This window comes from Coregonus clupeaformis, chromosome 29 (genome assembly GCF_020615455.1).
Source record: "Coregonus clupeaformis isolate EN_2021a chromosome 29, ASM2061545v1, whole genome shotgun sequence".
In the NCBI taxonomy this organism is placed as follows: Eukaryota; Metazoa; Chordata; class Actinopteri; order Salmoniformes; family Salmonidae; genus Coregonus; species Coregonus clupeaformis.
Window position 1 is genome coordinate 1,897,855 of NC_059220.1, and position 20,787 is coordinate 1,918,641.

The 20,787-nt window shown below is 49.0% G+C and overlaps 1 protein-coding gene across 1 annotated transcript in view; it reads right to left on the reverse strand.

Annotated features, from left to right (window-relative positions):
• The window catches only part of zfyve26 (zinc finger, FYVE domain containing 26), a 97,805-nt gene that overhangs the window by 50,288 nt on the left and 26,730 nt on the right, over positions 1 to 20,787 (reverse strand). The window contains exons 15-22 of the mRNA XM_045209066.1: positions 16,811 to 17,080; positions 13,462 to 13,590; positions 11,153 to 11,323; positions 9,563 to 9,799; positions 7,000 to 7,105; positions 4,799 to 5,475; positions 1,909 to 2,133; positions 1,063 to 1,262 (exon numbers count right to left, since the gene is read on the reverse strand). Of these exons, the coding sequence (XP_045065001.1) occupies positions 1,063 to 1,262; positions 1,909 to 2,133; positions 4,799 to 5,475; positions 7,000 to 7,105; positions 9,563 to 9,799; positions 11,153 to 11,323; positions 13,462 to 13,590; positions 16,811 to 17,080 (2,015 nt within the window). The remainder of the gene's footprint in view (positions 1 to 1,062; positions 1,263 to 1,908; positions 2,134 to 4,798; positions 5,476 to 6,999; positions 7,106 to 9,562; positions 9,800 to 11,152; positions 11,324 to 13,461; positions 13,591 to 16,810; positions 17,081 to 20,787) is intronic.

Consider the following 20,787-nt stretch of genomic DNA (forward strand, 5'->3'; position numbering starts at 1 on the left):
TTGAGATGTGGCCCATCTGTCTGGTTGTTCATACTATTGAGATATGGCCCATCTGTCTGGTTGTTCATACTATTGAGATGTGGCCCATCTGTCTGGTTGTTCATACTATTGAGATGTGGCCCATCTGTCTGGTTGTTCATACTATTGTGGGACTTACATCTAGAGTCCTCCATGGGCATGACATTTTAGCGCCAGCCCTACCCATGCCAGCGACATTCAAGCCCTAACCTACCCAGGCCCGATTGCTTAACCCGAAATTGGAAATACAGTAACTTCCTCCGTTAGTATCCATAGCTGATTGTCTCCGCCTGTCCCTCGCTCCCTGCAATGCCCCATGCGCTCCTCTGCATGCGACAAAAGCTCCAGTTGGGTTGCTCAATGACGAGACCCGAGATTAGCGGTTAGCTGACGTTAGCTAGCTACTTTGTCACTCTAAACACCAAGGGTAGGCAACAAAATTCAGCCGCGGGCCACTTTTTGTTGGAGCGGATGGTTTGGGGGGGGCCAGAACATAATGTGCAAATTGACCACATTTAAGACCCAAAATAGATTGTACTGGCCCACTCTTCTATGCAGAACTGCTTTAACTCAGAAGTTGGTCGCAAGTCCCATTAATAATATTTACTTTGCTGTCGCAAGTCTCACTAATAAAGTCCGAAATAAGTGCTACATTATTTGTTTGGCTGCTTTTTGTGCGGCTGATTATTTGTGTGGCTGCTTTCGCAAGCATCGATTGGCTTCAAATAACATTAGCACATCTATAAAGTCCCTAGTAACTGATTGATCACTCTGGTCACCCATTGATATGCATGTGCTCCCTGCGGGAATTAAGCCCACGACCTTGGCACTTTTACCAACTGAGCTACATCATGTTTACAGAGCCTGTAATCAATACATGAGGATTACCCATTGATAACATTATTATATCTAGAGTGTCTCTAATATTTACCCATCCGTAGATGTCCAGTTGCCGTTTCAATTGTCAAATAACATTTATCTAAATCGGCTTCAAATAACATGATCATAAAGTATGTAATAACTCTGATGAATGACTCCGGTTACCCGTTGATAGATGTCCAGCTCCCGCTTCATGAGCTCCAGCTCCCCCCTGAGAGAGGCCTCCATGTGGGGGTTGTTGAGGCAGAACTCCAGCAGCTCCAGAGAGGATCCCAGGGGCCAGCGCTCCAGGACCTGTAGGGCAACACGGGCCCTCAGACACGGGTCCTGTACTCTGAACAACTGGCCTATGCTGTCTTCACCATCTGGAGGGAGGGAAGAACAAATCAGGGATTGTGTCAGGAAGTCAAAATATTGACTAGATTGGCACCAGGAAGTAAAAATATTGACTAGATTGGCACCAGGAAGTAAAAATATTGACTAGATTTGCACCAGGAAGTAAAAATATTGACTAGATTGGCACCAGGAATGAAAAAAATATCAACAATATCATATCTCCAAAATGTCAACACAGCAGATATAAAAAAAAAAAATCACCAAACAGACACAACATAAACAATGTGACTTTGTTCAAGCAGAGCCGTGGCAACGTCCCAAATGCCACTCTTTTCCTTTTATAGTGCACTACTTTTGAACAGAATCCTATTGGGCGCTGGTCAAAAGGAGTGTACTATATAGGGAATAGGGTGTATTTGGGACATAGCCTATGTTTCTACCCCAACCCCACCCTCGCTCTGAAAAGCAATTAGGGTAAGGCCTTGCTCAGGGCACATCGACAGGTTTTTCACCTAGTGACTCGGGGATTGCAGTCACAACGCTTTAATAGCATCAGCTACTGCCGATCTGATGTGTCAGTTTAGCATTTTTTCCCCCCCACTAATGGTTAAAGTTAGGATTGGGAGAGAGGAAGCTCATCCTAGATCTGTACGGAGCGATGAACCCAGCACTCACCCCCCAGCGCAGCCCAGGCCAGTAGCCTGTCTCGGAGCACCCCCTCCTGGCTGCTGCCTTGTCCATAGAGCTCCAGCAGGCTCAGAGCCCTGCCCAGGTCCCGAGAGGCCAGGGCCTGCTGGAAGGCTTCCATAGCCACAGCCTGGGCAGGTGTCCCCTGAGGGCCCGAAAGGAGAAGAGACACCAGGGGTTTACCACAGAGGGCTGCCCCAAGACATACAGCGCCTACACACACACACACACACACACACACACACACACACACACACACACACACACACACACACACACACACACACACACACACACACACACACACACACACACACACACACACACACACACACACACACACACACACACACACACACAAAGAGAGAAAGGAAAACATTTATTGTTATTCTTATTAATATTGCTGTGAATTGTAATCCCATTTCCACTACTACTATTATTATCGATGTCTTATTGCTGTTGGTCCCACCATTTATATGTATACTTTGACAATGTACGTCATTTAACTTGTCGTGTCAATAAAAGTCTACTGACTTGAGAGAGAGTGAGAGCTGGATTTGGCAAAGTGGGTGGGGTTATATCCTGCCTGGTTGGCCCTGTCCGGGGGTATCGTCGGACAGGGCCACAGTGTCAGATCCTCAAAAAGTTCTACAGCTGCACCATCGAGAGCATCCTGACTGATTGCGTCACCGCCTGGTATGGCAACTGCTTGGCCTCCGACAGCAAGGCGCTACAGACGGTAGTGCGTACGGCCCAGTACATCACTTCCTGCCATCCAGGACCTCTATACCAGGCGGTGTCAGAGGAAGGCCCTAGAAATTGTCAAAGACTCCAGCCACCCTAGTCACTGTTCTCTCTGCTACTGCACGGCAAGCGGTACCGGAGTGCCAAGTCTATGTGCAAAAGGCTTCTTAACAGCTTCTACCCCCTAGCCATAAGACTCCTGAACAGCTAATGATGGCTACTCGAACTATATGCATTGTAAATAAAGTTGGATTCAATTGTTTTATTGAACCATTATTTAAAAGTGGAACTGACAGCATTTTAGCAACATGAAATCTTATTAAAATCTGTTCATATACACCACCTCCTGGAAGAATATGACACTTTTTAAAAACATTTTCTGACAAGCGAGCACTTATATATGGTCATTTTTACATTTTCATAAATTCTTAGATTGTTTGGGAATTACGTATGCTAAGGCATTTGTGAAAATTCTACAGCAATATAGAGTGGGAAAGCGGCCGTGCGTTTGCATATAGGGCTACTGTAGCTCTGATTGGCTGCGGACAATTAATAGACAGGAAATAAAACCTAATAAAAACATCTGTCTCATCCAGGACCTCTACGCAGACCGGTGCGCCGTAGCCAATCAGAGCTACAGTAGCCCTATATGCAAACAAGCCATTTGCCACACAGGCCTGACATCATTCACTTTGAACTGGACTGTGTGTTTACAGGCAGTTACAACAGCGTGACTTTAGATCATTAGAACGCATTCGCCAAAAGCCACAAAATACACCTGAATGGATTTCTGCAAATACCACGGGAGTCCTCTTACATTTGGGAACTTTACAGTCCTATTGATCAAACAACCATGAAAAGGTAGGCTCAGTGTGGCACATCAACAACAACAAGATCAACAACTAATGCTAGCCAGAGTAAGATGAGCTAAAATCAAACGAAAGAACATTAGATAAACCCTCTCTAACTTTTTCAGCTAGTTGGCCGTCAAAATTGCACAGATAAACGATGGGGAATTGTAGCCTCGTCCTCCTTCTGCAGCTTGCCTGCCAGTGCATGCTGGTCCCAACCAAGCACCCAAGCTAACTGGGTAAAGTTGGCTAGCTTACTAGCTAGCTACTTCCAGACACAAATGAGAGAACACCTCACTCTGACCATTTTACTCGCTGTAGCAGAGCTGGTTAGGCTGTTTACATGTGATCTAGAGCGTTCTTGGCTAACTATTACTTTTTTCGTCTACGTTTACTGACACCGGCCATATTCAGCGGGTGTTGCACATTCCTAAATTCATCAGTTGTTCTGCGCTCTGGCACACTCAGACGAGAGTGCTCTGAAATCGGAGTAGATAGCCAGAGTGAATTTGCGAACTCAAGAGATATGCTAACTGGATAACAGTCGTTCATGTTCTTGCTAGCTAACCAAATGACACCTGCATCTCTAGCGGTGTATAGCCACCAAAAAACAATAAGGGAAAAAGCCAGTCACTCACCCACCCACTCCTCCAATGACATGACATCCTCCTAGCTAACGATAGGCTCTATATTTTTAGCTTGCTACATAAATAGACACGCTAGCCTATTAGCCACGTTATGACTGAATTGTGATCGTTGCCTTTGCTATGATTGTATTGACATTCCCAGCCTTAGTTACAGTCGTCCGTTTTTGTCCAAAATATTGAGTAATTGAAAATGAAACAGCGCATCCCGAATGGAGGCAGCAAACAATGTACCAGGCCAGCTGTGATTTACAACCTGATAGCAATATGTTTTGGACTACCAAGAAATGTATTGGTGAATTATATGAATCATGCATTGAACCGCATCCATCTATTCTGCCTCAGTGTACATCATGGAATGTTCAGTCAGATATAACCTATTTTTAAAACGTCTTATGAAGTTGGTTTTGTAGCGTAAACTGGGAATTTGATATTTTTGAGTGATAAAATGATTGTCTGTTTCATATCTGCAAAGTAGTTCAAACGCTGTCAGTTCACTTTAAGCAGGGAGTCATGCTGAGACCACAGTCCGTTTAGCAGATGAACCCTGCATGAACACATCAATAAACAACAATTACACTATACATATCTATATACACATCAATTACACAATACATGAAAAGCAAAACACGATCTTACCTCCACCACTGGCTCCCTCCTCCCCAGCCCCCAGCGAAGTACCCAGGACAGGCTGAACCATGGCCCCCAGGTAGGCCCTCAGGATGGGGAAGTCTCTGAGCAGGCTGTCCCCCTCCCTGGAGATCTGCTCCCCGTCGAGCACACACTCTTTACGCCCCCCGCCCCGGAACACCAGCCAACCGGACGGCTGTACCCGGGCAGCGCCTCTTGGACTGGCGCTCAGACAGGCAAGGGTGGCCAGGAGAGGGGAGCTGGATTTGAGGAAGGACAGGGCTGATGGTGTGAGGAGAAAAGAGGAGGAAGAGGAGGAGGAAGCTGGTCGTGAAGGTGAAAGAGAAGAGCTGGACAAGATGAGGACGGGAGGTGTAGTTGCTCGGAGATCCTCCAGCGAGGCTTCGGATTCAGAGCTTGGGGGGTCGGACTGAGGCTCGGTAATGCCCAGCGTTGGCATGTGTTCTTGGGTATGTAGCTGCAGCAGCGCTGCCAGGCTGGCAGTCCTAAACACCCCTTCCCCTGGTACGGTCTGCCCTTGCCCCTGCCCAGCCTCTCCCCCGAGACTAGCTTCCCTCTTTGGTTCGGGGCACCAGTCCCACACAGGCAGAGCCTCACAGCAGCGCTGCACGATCACCTGCTGGACACTCAGACGCAGACCCTCCTGCTGCAACAGAGACAACACTCTAGCGAGAGGGAGGGAGGGTAACAGGGGTAGAGAATAGGATGTTAGTGTAATGGCACACACACACACACACACACACACACACACACACACACACACACACACACACACACACACACACACACACACACACACACACACACACACACACACACACACACACACACACACACACACACACACACACACACACACACACACACACACACACACACACACACACACACACACACACACACACACACACACACGACATAACAATAGGATGTAGAACGAAACGCACTCATTCATATCACAACAGTTAAAAACACGCAAGCTCGTAAGTGCTGAAATTGTTTGAATTCAGTGAGTGAAAGAGCACGAAATTATGACTCGTGATACTGCCTCTCTAAGCCATGGGCTCCCTTAATAAAGGAGGACGGGTATGGTGCTCCCTTGGGTTAATAAAGGAGGACGGGTATGGTGCTCCCTTAGCTTAATAAAGGAGGACGGGTATGGTGCTCCCTTGGCTTAATAAAGGAGGACAGGTATGGTGCTCCCTTAGCTTAATAAAGGAGGACGGGTATGGTGCTCCCTTGGCTTAATAAAGGAGGACAGGTATGGTGCTCCCTTAGCTTAATAAAGGAGGACGGGTATGGTGCTCCCTTGGCTTAATAAAGGAGGACGGGTATGGTGCTCCCTTGGCTTAATAAAGGAGGACGGGTATGGTGCTCCCTTGGCTTAATAAAGGAGGACGGGTATGGTGCTCCCTTAGCTTAATAAAGGAGGACGGGTATGGTGCTCCCTTAGCTTAATAAAGGAGGACGGGTATGGTGCTCCCTTGGCTTAATAAAGGAGGACGGGTATGGTGCTCCCTTAGCTTAATAAAGGAGGACGGGTATGGTGCTCCCTTAGCTTAATAAAGGAGGACGGGTATGGTGCTCCCTTGGGTTAATAAAGGAGGACGGGTATGGTGCTCCCTTGGGTTAATACAGGAGGACAGTATGGTGCTCCCTTGGCTTAATACAGGAGGACGGGTATGGTGCTCCATTGGCTTAATACAGGAGGACGGGGTATGGTGCTCCCTTGGCTTAATAAAGGAGGACGGGTATGGTGCTCCCTTGGCTTAATAAAGGAGGACGGGTATGGTGCTCCATTGGCTTAATAAAGGAGGACGGGTATGGTGCTCCATTGGCTTAATAAAGGAGGACGGGTATGGTGCTCCCATTGGCTTAATACAGGAGGACGGGTATGGTGCTCCCTTGGCTTAATAAAGGAGGACGGGTATGGTGCTCCCTTGGCTTAGTAAAGGAGGACGGGTATGGTGCTCCCATTGGCTTAATACAGGAGGACGGGTATGGTGCTCCCTTGGCTTAATAAAGGAGGACGGGTATGGTGCTCCCTTGGCTTAGTAAAGGAGGACGGGTATGGTGCTCCCTTGGCTTAATAAAGGAGGACGGGTATGGTGCTCCCTTGGCTTAATACAGGAGGACGGGTATGGTGCTCCCTTGGCTTTAATAAAGGAGGACGGGTATGGTGCTCCTACCTATCTGGAGCCACCTGTCGGTCAAACAGCAGGTGAGAGAGCAGCTGAGACGGAGCCTGGAGGAGCACCAGCAGAGGGTTCCCCAACTTCACCTCACTGCATTGGTCTGAGAAGAGAGACAAGAGACTTAATATACACCGAGTTGTACAAAACCTGCTCTTTCCATGACAGACGGACCAGGTTAATCCAGATGAAAGCTATAATAATAATAATATAATAATATAATATGCCATTTAGCAGACGCTTTTATCCAAAGCGACTTACAGTCATGCGTGCATACATTTTTTGTGTATGGGTGGTCCCGGGGATCGAACCCACTACCTTGGCGTTACAAGCGCCGTGCTCTACCAGCTGAGCTACAGAGGATCACTTATTGATGTCACTTGTTAAATCAACTTCAAAAATCAGGTTATAGAATGATTTTTTAAGCCTTGAGACAATTGAGACATGGATTGTGTGTGTGTGCCATTCAGAGGGTGAACACGGGCAAGACAAAATATTTAAGTGCCTATGAACGGGGTATGGTAGTAGGTGCCAGGCGCACCGGTTTGTGTCAAGAACTGCAACGCTGCTGGGGTTTTTCACGCTCATGTGCGTCAAGAATGGTCCACCACCCAAAGGACATCCAGCCAACTTGACACAACCGTGGGAAGCATTGGAGTCAACATGGGCCAGCATCCCTGTGGAATGCATTCGACACCTTGTAGAGTCCATGCCCCGACAAATTGTGGCTGTTCTGAGGGCAAAAGGGGGTGCAACTGAATATTAGGAAGGTGTTCATTCAGTGTATATTCTATTTAAAGGTCACATTCACATGCGGGGAAACAACACCACTGTTCGCCCCCCAGCACCTTTGTTATCGTTTTGTTGTTGAAACAGAGGAGAAACGGAGGAGAAACAGAGGAGAAACGGAGGAGAAACAGAGGAGAAACAGAGGAGAAACAGAGGAGAAGCGGAGGAGAAGCGGAGGAGAAGCGGAGGAGAAGCGGAGGAGAAACGGAGGAGAAACGGAGGAGAAACGGAGGAGAAACGGAGGAGAAACGGAGGAGAAGCGGAGGAGAAGCGGAGGAGAAGCGGAGGAGAAACGGAGGAGAAACGGAGGAGAAACGGAGGAGAAACGGAGGAGAAGCGGAGGAGAAACGGAGGAGAAACGGAGGAGAAGCGGAGGAGAAACGGAGGAGAAACGGAGGAGAAGCGGCGGAGAAACGGAGGAGAAACGGAGGAGAAACGGAGGAGAAACGGAGGAGAAACGGAAGAGAAACGGAGGAGAAACGGAGGAGAAGCGGAGGAGAAGCGGAGGAGAAACGGAGGAGAGTAGAGTAAAATAAAATTATTTCCATATTCTGCTGTTATATCGCGCGTGCAATGATGTCTGAAGAAAAAAAACAGTGTTGGTTGTTTGCAGTAACTTCTTTGTTGTTGTAATATCTCAAAAACGGATGTGCCAGTTTGACCAATTAAGGATTCCAGCTTTAAAAATGTATTTTCATAGCACACACATTTGCAGCTAAACGTTGTATCAGTACCCAAGTACAAACCAGGGTCAAGTTCAGTCCAACACACTGTAGCCAACATTTAGCAAAAATAAAAATACCATCTATGTTCAGGCAGTACCTCAGTTTGAAAAGCGTGACGCCAACACAGAGTGTTTCCATGGAGACCAGTATTCATATAATAACAATATGCCATTTAGCGGAACCTTAAGCGTTTCACCGCACCGTCTATACCAGCTGTAAACTCTGTACGTGATGAATAAAATTAGATTTGTCGCTCATATCCAAAGCATCAAGCGTTTTAGTATTTCAGCAGACACTCTTACCCAAAGTGACCTACAGGAGCAATTACAAGTTAAGTGCATTGCTCAAGGGCACAGACAGATTCTTCACCTAGTCGTCTCGGGGATTCGAACCAACAACCTTTCAGTTACTGTCCCAACGCTCTTAAAATGCTAGTGTCGTGTCGCGTCGGCTGTTGGTGGTTATTGCTGTCAAACAAAGAGTCCGCTTAGGCTGCACCTTGATTATACGTTTTTATTCGTATCACAAGTTTACAGCATAAGTTTACAGACCCGCAGTGTCTGGAGAAGCACCGTCCCAAAATAATCTGAATGCTTCTGACCCCCTCTTTGTCTAGCTCATACTTATAAACAATGGCAGAAAATGGGTTGCTCCCTCTTTCGTCCAATCACCTATCCCCCCTGGGGCGTCACCCTACAACTGCTACATTTGAACTAAGATAAACATCTTTCCTTTGTCCCTCTAGAATAGTCATAATCTTCATACACGACACTAGACTTCCTGCCGCTGCTTGCTTAGCGAGTACCACTTCCTCCCGATTAGGCAAATACCTGGCTCGAACCCGGGACCCCTTAAGAATCTCTACCGATCAAGCCGCTCAAAGGCTAGCGCTTGAGCCGCGCAACAGCAGACACTCATGGCTGAGGAGTAACGTGCTACACGTGCATACATTTTCATATGGGTGGCCCCAGCGGGAATCAAACCCATGATGTTGCAAGCAGCCCACGCTCTACCAACTGACCCACACAGAGGAAAAACACACTCACCTTCAGATCCCAGGCTGCGTACTAACACCGAAGCCAGCGTGTTGACGTAGTCCACAAAGCTCCTCATGTAGTCTGGCCTGCAGGGGGCGCCCTGGGGCTCCAAGGGACACAGCTGGTCTAGGGAACGTAGCAGCTGCTTCATGGAGGAGCGGACCGGGTGGGATTCCAACTCCGACTGTTTCAGACTGGCCTGCTCCACCAGCGCTGCTAAGAGGGCACCACCAGCACGCCCCTCCACTATTAGGGACACAACACATTATGCATTTAGTTATACACTAATATTAGCCCCTTAACCCTAAACACTCAAACCCTTCAGACGGGCCTGCTCTACCGCTTGGAGGGCACCACCACCACGACCCTCCACTATATAATAACATGACCCTCCATTCTAGTACAGTTAAACATGCTTACATTTCAAATAAGAGGTTTACTTGACCACGTAACCTGGGTCCCAAACTGTTCCTGGTCAGGTCAAGGAAAAACTCCCGGCCCCAACGGTAATACACATATACAACGGTGGCGCTGACCTGGCCAGGGTCTGTAACTGACCTGTGGTGCTAACCTGGCCAGGGTCTGTAACTGACCTGTGGTGCTAACCTGGCCAGGGTCTGTAACTGACCTGTGGTGTCTGTAGCGGTGGACAGGGTCTGTAACTGACCTGTGGTGCTAACCTGGCCAGGGTCTTTAACTGACCTGTGGTGTCTGTAGCGGTGGACAGGGTCTGTAACTGACCTGTGGTGTCTGTAGCGGTGGACAGGGTCTGTAACTAACCTGTGGTGTCTGTAGCGGTGGACAGGGTCTGTAACTGACCTGTGGTGTCTGTAGCGGTGGACAGGGTCTGTAACTGACCTGTGGTGTCTGTAGCGGTGGCCAGGGTCTGTAACTGACCTGTGGTGTCTGCAGCGGTGGACAGGGTCTGTAACTGCCCTGTGGTGTCTGTAGCGGTGGCCAGGGTCTGTAACTGACCTGTGGTGTCTGTAGCGGTGGACAGGGTCTGTAACTGACCTGTGGTGTCTGTAGCGGTGGACAGGGTCTGTAACTGACCTGTGGTGTCTGTAGCGGTGGACAGGGTCTGTAACTGACCTGTGGTGTCTGTAGCGGTGGACAGGGTCTGTAACTGACCTGTGGTGTCTGTAGCGGTGGACAGGGTCTGTAACTAACCTGTGGTGTCTGTAGCGGTGGACAGGGTCTGTAACTGACCTGTGGTGTCTGTAGCGGTGGCCAGGGTCTGTAACTGACCTGTGGTGTCTGTAGCGGTGGACAGGGTCTGTAACTGACCTGTGGTGTCTGTAGCGGTGGACAGGGTCTGTAACTAACCTGTGGTGTCTGTAGCGGTGGACAGGGTCTGTAACTGACCTGTGGTGTCTGTAGCGGTGGCCAGGGTCTGTAACTGACCTGTGGTGTCTGTAGCGGTGGACAGGGTCTGTAACTGACCTGTGGTGTCTGTAGCGGTGGACAGGGTCTGTAACTGACCTGTGGTGTCTGTAGCGGTGGACAGGGTCTGTAACTGACCTGTGGTGTCTGTAGCGGTGGACAGGGTCTGTAACTGACCTGTGGTGTCTGTAGCGGTGGACAGGGTCTGTAACTGACCTGTGGTGTCTGTAGCGGTGGACAGGGTCTGCAGGGTGATCTCCAGGTGCTGTGCCAGGCTCAGCCGGGTAGCGATGCCTTCCTCACTCAGCACAGGGTGGCAGCACAGCAACACCTCCTGTATGCAGCAGCCTAATGGACTGGACAAAGCGTTGTCCTCCACAGCGGCTTCTAGAATGAACACAGCAGGGAGAGAGAAACACTGAACATTAACTTTCAACTCTTCAAAATTCAAAATCCAGAACCGTTTTGTATTAACCCCTTACACTCCTGGGAAATGGCCTATATGGAAAGGGCTAAATTGAAATGTTTCTTACAGAAGAAATATGGAAAGCATTACCATGGTTGAATTCAAAGGGAAGAGTTTGGAAATTAAGGGGAAAATTATTAAGACTAAATGTGAGGACAAAAGTTCACCTGACAATACTGAATCCAAATATTACACTGTTGATTTTATGTGAATTTCATACTGAACAAAAATATAAAAAAGTGTTTCATGACCTGAAATAAAAGATCCCAGAAATGTGCAATTCGCAAAAAAATGCTTATTTCTAAAATTAGTTTACATCCCTGTTAGTGATTATTTATCCTTTGCCAAGATAATCCATCCACCTGACAGGTGTGGCATATCAAGAAGCTGATTAAACAGCATGATCATTACACAGGTGCACCTTGTGCTGGGGACAATAAAAATGTCGCAACACCTTGCCAAAGCCTAATTAATAACTTCACCATGCTCAAAGGGATATTCAGCATCTGCTTTTTTTCCCCAATAGGTGCCCTTCTTTGCATTGAAAAACCTCCCTGTTCTTTGTGGTTGAATCTATGCTTGTAATTCACTACTCGATTGAGGGACCTTACAGATAATTGCATGTGTGGGGTGCAGAGATGAGGAAGTAATTCCAAAATAATGTTAAACACTATTATTGCACACAGAGTGAGTCCATGCAACTTATTATGTGACTTGTTAACCACATTTTTACTCCTGAACTTATTTAGGCTTGCCATAACAAAGGGGTTGAATACTTATTGACTCAAAACACTTCAGCTTTTAATTGTAATTTATTTTTCTATAAACCAAATTCCACTTTTACATTATGGGGTATTGTGTGTGTCGTTAAAAAAAATAGCATGTATAGCATGTTACTGTACAGCCACTGAGCTCTGATATCATGTATAGCATGTTACTGTACTGCCACTGAGCTCTGACATCATGTATAGCATGTTACTGTACTGCCACAGATCTCTGACATCATGTATAGCATGTTACTGTACTGCCACAGAGCTCTGACGTCATGTATAGCATGTTACTGTACTGCCACTGATCTCTGACGTCATGTATAGCATGTTACTGTACTGCCACTGAGCTCTGACATCATGTATAGCATGTTACTGTACTGCCACAGAGCTCTGACGTCATGTATAGCATGTTACTGTACTGCCACAGAGCTCTGACGTCATGTATAGCATGTTACTGTACTGCCACTGAGCTCTGACATCATGTATAGCATGTTACTGTACTGCCACAGAGCTCTGACGTCATGTATAGCATGTTACTGTACTGCCACTGAGCTCTGACATCATGTATAGCATGTTACTGTACTGCCACAGAGCTCTGACCTCATGTATAGCATGTTACTGTACTGCCACAGAGCTCTGACATCATGTATAGCATGTTACTGTACTGCCACGGATCTCTGACATGTATAGCATGTTACTGTACTGCCACTGATCTCTGACATCATGTATAGCATGTTACTGTACAGCCACGGATCTCTGACATGTATAGCATGTTACTGTACTGCCACTGATCTCTGACGTCATGTATAGCATGTTACTGTACTGCCACAGAGCTCTGACGTCATGTATAGCATTTTACTGTACTGCCACTGAGCTCTGACGTCATGTATAGCATGTTACTGTACTGCCACAGAGCTCTGACGTCATGTATAGCATGTTACTGTACTGCCACTGATCTCTGACGTCATGTATAGCATGTTACTGTACAGCCACTACGTTACAATGTAGGTGCTTATCAGTGTCCAAATCTGCCATCATGTTACTGTACAGCCACTTTCTGTACTGCCATTTTCAACCCGTATATGGTTACGAGCGTAGAGGGCTCGTGAACAGTAGCATGTAGCAGATGGCACGGAGAGGAATGACAACACTAACAGACTGGTACCCAGGCTATGTGCATATTCAGACCAAGGCCACCTATGTTTTTACATTGTGAGAGCTTGGGTACGTAAGATTTCCAATGTATTCATTACAAGGCAAATAAACATTTTTAATGCAGATGCACTCACCTGTCTTGGTGGGGCCCTTATTGCCACTATGACTAGACGTGTGGCTGAGGATCTTGCTAATCTGTTGGAGCACCGCAGGAAACCCTCGGATACCCTCGGAGTGTTTCACCTTCGGTTCCACCCTCAGTCCTGAGGGACGGTACGGAGAGATACAAGGTTAGAAAGGGATCCACTAGGTCTCCTGAGGGACGGTACGGAGAGATACAAGGTTAGAAAGGGATCCACTAGGTCTCCTGAGGGACGGTACGGAGAGATACAAGGTTAGAAAGGGATCCACTAGGTCTCCTGAGGGACGGTACGGAGAGATACAAGGTTAGAAAGGGATCCACTAGGTCTCCTGAGGGACGGCACGGAGAGATACAAGGTTAGAAAGGGATCCACTAGGTCTCCCTGAGGAACGGTACGGAGAGATACAAGGTTAGAAAGGGATCCACTAGGTCTCCTGAGGAACGGTACGGAGAGATACAAGGTTAGAAAGGGATCCACTAGGTCTCCTGAGGAACGGTACGGAGAGATACAAGGTTAGAAAGGGATCCACTAGGTCTCCTGAGGAACGGTACGGAGAGATTCAAGGTTAGAAAGGGATCCACTAGGTCTCCTGAGGAACGGTACGGAGAGATTCAAGGTTAGAAAGGGATGCACTAAGTCTCCTGAGGAACGGTACAGAGAGATACAAGGTTAGAAAGGGATCCACTAGGTCTCCTGAGAAACGGTACGGAGAGATACAAGGTTAGAAAGGGATCCACTAGGTCTCCTGAGGAACGGTACGGAGAGATACAAGGTTAGAAAGGGATCCACTAGGTCTCCTGAGGAAAGGTACGGAGAGATACAAGGTTAGAAAGGGATCCACTAGGTCTCCTGAGGAACGGTACGGAGAGATACAAGGTTAGAAAGGGATCCACTAGGTCTCCTGAGGGACGGTACGGAGAGATACAAGGTTAGAAAGGGATCCACTAGGTCTCCTGAGGGACGGTACGGAGAGATACAAGGTTAGAAAGGGATCCACTAGGTCTCCTGAGGAACGGTACGGAGAGATACAAGGTTAGAAAGGGATCCACTAGGTCTCCTGAGGGACGGTACGGAGAGATACAAGGTTAGGAAAGGGATCCACTAGGTCTCCTGAGGGACGGTACGGAGAGATACAAGGTTAGAAAGGGATCCACTAGGTCTCCTGAGGGACGGTACGGAGAGATACAAGGTTAGAAAGGGATCCACTAGGTCTCCTGAGGAAAGGGGACAGAGGGGACGTGAGGTTAGGGAGATGGACGTTAGAAAAGGGAGGAACATTTTCTAAACATACAGCCCAACGTTTGTAGAACACCTAAAGTTACATTAATAACTCTAAATTAAGCACACAGAATAGCCGCATGTGGCCACTCCCTCAAATTGTTTGGAGAAAACATCCTTTATTTTATTCAGCTCTGTTCAATTCTATTCTTCATACTATAAAATAATGCCATGGAATTCTAAGCAAATCTTGTCTGCTAAATGAACTAGTGTAGCCCACAGCCATATGGCATAGCCAGATCAAGGCCTAACATAAGGACAACTCAGAGTATGTTATTCTGTTCTTCTGAAATAGACTACATTTTCTTCATATCATGTTTCTTTAGACCTGTCTAAAATAAATAATGGATTTATTGTGATTTATAGGAGTAGGCTATATTACATGGCTTGTAGGCTGTGTGTGGAAGCCAGGAGATGCTAAATGTGTTTATGTTAATTAACAGTAAATTACAGTGAGACCGACAGTTATTTGTTTGACAATCACCGGCTGACGAAATTTCGTGACCACCACAGCCCTAATCCTTCCCCATCCTACCCTATCCCATCCTACCCTATCCCATCCTACCCTACCGCATCCTACCCTATCCCATCCTACCCTACCCCATCCCATCCTACCCTATCCCATCCTACCCTATCCCATCCTACCCTATCCCATCCTACCCTATCCCATCCTACCCTATCCCATCCTACCCTACCCCATCCCATCCCACCCCATCCCATCCTACCCCATCCTACCCTATCCCATCCCACCCCATCCTACCCCATCCCATCCTACCCCACCCCACCCTACCCTTTCCCATCCTACCCTATCCCACCCTACCCCATCCCATCCCACCCCATCCCATCCTACCCTATCCCATCCTACCCTATCCATTACTATCCATCCCACCCCATCCCATCTCACCCCATCCTACCCTATCCCATCATACCCTATCCCATCCCACCCCATCCCATCCTACCCCATCCTACCCTATCCCATCCCACCCCATCCTACCCCATCCCATCCTACCCCACCCCATTCTACCCCATCCCATCCCACCCCATCCCATCCTACCCTATCCCATCCTACCCTATCCCATCATACCCCTATCCCATCCCACCCATCCCATCTCACCCCATCCTACCCTATCCCATCCCACCCCACCCTACCCTTTCCCATCCTACCCTATCCCACCCTACCCCATCCCACCCCATCCCATCCTACCCTATCCCATCCTACCCTATCCCATCCCACCCCATCCCATCTCACCCCATCCCTACCCTATCCCATCCTACCCACCCCATTCTACCCTATCCCATCCCACACCACCCTACCCTATCCCATCCTACCCTATCCCATCCTACCCCACCCCATTCTACCCTATCCCATCCCACCCCCATCCTACCCTATCCCATCCTACCCACCCCATTCTACCTATCCCATCCCACCCCACCCTACCCTATCCCATCCCACCCCATCCTACCCTATCCCATCCTACCCCCACCCCATTCTACCCTATCCCATCCCACCCCACCCACCCTATCCCACCCTACCCCATCCTACCCTATCCCATCCTACCCCACCCCATTCTACCCTATCCCATCCCACCCCACCCTACCCTATCCCACCCTACCCTACCCCCACCCTACCCTATCATACCCCACCCCCACCCTACCCTACCCCACCCCTACCCTACCCTACCCCACCCACCCTACCCTACCCCCACCCCCACCCCTACCCTACCCCACCCCCTACCCTATCCTATCCCATCCCATCATACCCCACCGCATCCTACTCTACCCCACCCTCCCCTCCCACTCCCACTCCACCTACCCCACCCCCTCCCCCTCCCACTCCACCTACCCCACCCCCCACCCCTCCCACTCCACCTACCCCCACCCTCCCCCTCCCACTCCACCTACCCCACCCCCTCCCTCCCACCCCACCGTATCCTACCCCACCCCCTCCCCCTCCCACTCCACCTACCCCACCCCCTCCCCCACTCCACCTACCCTATCCCATCATACCCCACCGCATCCTACTCTACCCCACCCCTCCCCCTCCCCCTCCCACTCCACCTACCTCTCCCCTCCAGGCTGCTGTGTTGCCGTCTCTCTGCCGTGTCCAGTAGCTGTCTGGAGGTCTTCCAGAGCTGGCAGTGACAGCAGGCCAGGTCGAAGGCAGCCATGGCAGGGGGGCTGAGCTCCTCCAGGAGGGTGTGCAGGAGGCCTGTCCCTGGGGGGTCCAGGACACAGCGGCTCAGCCAGTAGCCCTCCTCCAGAGACGGAACAGGGCGACCAGGGGTGGAGAGGAGACGGTCTGCCACGTCGGAGATGGAATAGAACACCATGCCTGACAGAGAGAAACAGACAGGGAGTCAGTCTCTAAACCTACAGACAGGGAGTCAGTCTCTAACCCTACAGACAGGGAGTCAGTCTCTAAACCTACGGACAGGGAGTCAGTCTCTAACCCTACAGACAGGGAGTCAGTCTCTAACCCTACAGACAGGGAGTCAGTCTCTAACCCTACAGACAGGGAGTCAGTCTCTAACCCTACAGACAGGGAGTCAGTCTCTAACCCTACAGACAGGGAGTCAGTCTCTAACCCTACAGACAGGGAGTCAGTCTCTAAACCTACAGATAGGGAGTCAGTCTCTAACCCTACAGACAGGGAGTTAGTCTCTAAACATACAGACAGACAGGGAGTCAGTCTCTAAACCTACAGACAGGAGTCAGTCTCTAAACCTACAGACAGGGAGTCAGTCTCTAAACCTACAGACAGGGGAGTCAGTCTCTAACCCTACAGACAGACAGGGAGTCAGTCTCTAACCCTACAGACAGGGAGTCAGTCTCTAACCCTACAGACAGGGAGTCAGTCTCTAACCCTACAGACAGGGAGTCAGTCTCTAACCCTACAGACAGACAGGGAGTCAGTCTCTAACCCTACAGACAGGGAGTCAGTCTCTAACCCTACAGACAGGGAGTCAGTCTCTAACCCTACAGACAGACAGGGAGTCAGTCTCTAACCCTACAGACAGGGAGTCAGTCTCTAAACCTACAGACAGGGAGTCAGTCTCTAACCCTACAGACAGGGAGTTAGTCTCTAAACATACAGACAGACAGGGAGTCAGTCTCTAAACCTACAGACAGGGAGTCAGTCTCTAAACCTACAGACAGGGAGTCAGTCTCTAAACCTACAGACAGGGAGTCAGTCTCTAACCCTACAGACAGACAGGGAGTCAGTCTCTAACCCTACAGACAGGGAGTCAGTCTCTAACCCTACAGACAGGGAGTCAGTCTCTAACCCTACAGACAGGGAGTCAGTCTCTAACCCTACAGACAGGGAGTCAGTCTCTAACCCTACAGACAGACAGGGAGTCAGTCTCTAACCCTACAGACAGACAGGGAGTCAGTCTCTAACCCTACAGACAGACAGGGAGTCAGTCTCTAACCCTACAGACAGACAGGGAGTCAGTCTCTAACCCTACAGACAGACAGGGAGTCAGTCTCTAACCCTACAGACAGGGAGTCAGTCTCTAACCCTACAGACAGGGAGTCAGTCTCTAAACATACAGACAGGGAGTCAGTCTCTAAACATACAGACAGGGAGTCAGTCTCTAAACATACAGACAGGGAGTCAGTCTCTAAACCTACAGACAGACAGGGAGTCAGTCTCTAACCCTACAGACAGACAGGGAGTCAGTCTCTAACCCTACAGACAGACAGGGAGTCAGTCTCTAACCCTACAGACAGACAGGGAGTCAGTCTCTAACCCTACAGACAGACAGGGAGTCAGTCTCTAACCCTACAGACAGACAGGGAGTCAGTCTCTAACCCTACAGACAGACAGGGAGTCAGTCTCTAACCCTACAGACAGACAGGGAGTCAGTCTCTAACCCTACAGACAGACAGGGAGTCAGTCTCTAAACCTACAGACAGGGAGTCAGTCTCTAACCCTACAGACAGACAGGGAGTCAGTCTCTAACCCTACAGACAGACAGGGAGTCAGTCTCTAACCCTACAGACAGACAGGGAGTCAGTCTCTAACCCTACAGACAGACAGGGAGTCAGTCTCTAACCCTACAGACAGACAGGGAGTCAGTCTCTAACCCTACAGACAGACAGGGAGTCAGTCTCTAACCCTACAGACAGACAGGGAGTCAGTCTCTAACCCTACAGACAGACAGGGAGTCAGTCTCTAACCCTACAGACAGACAGGGAGTCAGTCTCTAACCCTACAGACAGACAGGGAGTCAGTCTCTAACCCTACAGACAGACAGGGAGTCAGTCTCTAACCCTACAGATAGGGAGTCAGTCTCTAACCCTACAGATAGGGAGTCAGTCTCTAACCCTACAGACAGGAGGTCAGTCTCTAAACATACAGACAGACAGGGAGTCAGTCTCTAACCCTACAGACAGACAGGGAGTCAGTCTCTAAACCTACAGACAGGGAGTCAGTCTCTAAACCTAACTCTACAGACAGACAGGAGGTCAGTCTCTAAACCTAACTCTACAGACAGACAGGGAGTCAGTCTCTAAACCTACAGACAAGGAGTCAGTCTCTAAACCTACAGACAGGGAGTCAGTCTCTAAACCTAACACTACAGACAGACAGGGAGTCAGTCTCTAAACCTAACTCTACAGACAGACAGGGAGTCAGTCTCTAAACCTACAGATAGGGAGTCAGTCTCTAACCCTACAGATAGGGAGTCAGTCTCTAACCCTACAGACAGGGAGTCAGTCTCTAACCCTACAGACAGACAGGGAGTCAGTCTCTAACCCTACAGACAGGGAGTCAGTCTCTAACCCTACAGACAGGGAGTCAGTCTCTAACCCTACAGACAGACAGGGAGTCAGTCTCTAACCCTACAGATAGGGAGTAAGTCTCTAACCCTACAGACAGGGAGTCAGTCTCTAACCCTACAGATAGGGAGTCAGTCTCTAACCCTACAGACAGGGAGTCAGTCTCTAACCCTACAGACAGACAGGGAGTCAGTCTCTAACCCTACAGACAGACAGGGAGTCAGTCTCTAACTCTACAGACAGACAGGGAGTCAGTCTCTAACTCTACAGACAGACAGGGAGTCAGTCTCTAACCCTACAGACAGACAGGGAGTCAGTCTCTAACCCTACAGACAGACAGGAGTCAGTCTCTAACTCTACAGACAGACAGGGAGTCAGTCTCTAACTCTACAGACAGACAGGGAGTCAGTCTCTAACCCTACAGACAGGAGGTCAGTCTCTAAACATACAGACAGACAGGGAGTCAGTCTCTAACCCTACAGACAGACAGGGAGTCAGTCTCTAAACCTACAGACAGGGAGTCAGTCTCTAAACCTAACTCTACAGACAGACAGGAGGTCAGTCTCTAAACCTAACTCTACAGACAGACAGGGAGTCAGTCTCTAAACCTACAGACAAGGAGTCAGTCTCTAAACCTACAGACAGGGAGTCAGTCTCTAAACCTAACTCTACAGACAGACAGGGAGTCAGTCTCTAAACCTACAGACAGGGAGTCAGTCTCTAAACCTAACACTACAGACAGACAGGGAGTCAGTCTCTAAACCTAACTCTACAGACAGACAGGGAGTCAGTCTCTAAACCTACAGATAGGGAGTCAGTCTCTAACCCTACAGATAGGGAGTCAGTCTCTAACCCTACAGACAGGGAGTCAGTCTCTAACCCTACAGACAGGGAGTCAGTCTCTAACCCTACAGACAGACAGGGAGTCAGTCTCTAACCCTACAGACAGGGAGTCAGTCTCTAACCCTACAGATAGGGAGTCAGTATCTAACCCTACAGACAGGGAGTCAGTCTCTAACCCTACAGACAGGGAGTCAGTCTCTAACCCTACAGATAGGGAGTCAGTCTCTAACCCTACAGATAGGGAGTCAGTCTCTAACCCTACAGACAGGGAGTCAGTCTCTAACCCTACAGATAGGGAGTCAGTCTCTAACCCTACAGACAGGGAGTCAGTCTCTAACTCTACAGACAGACAGGGAGTCAGTCTCTAACCCTACAGACAGACAGGGAGTCAGTCTCTAACCCTACAGACAGACA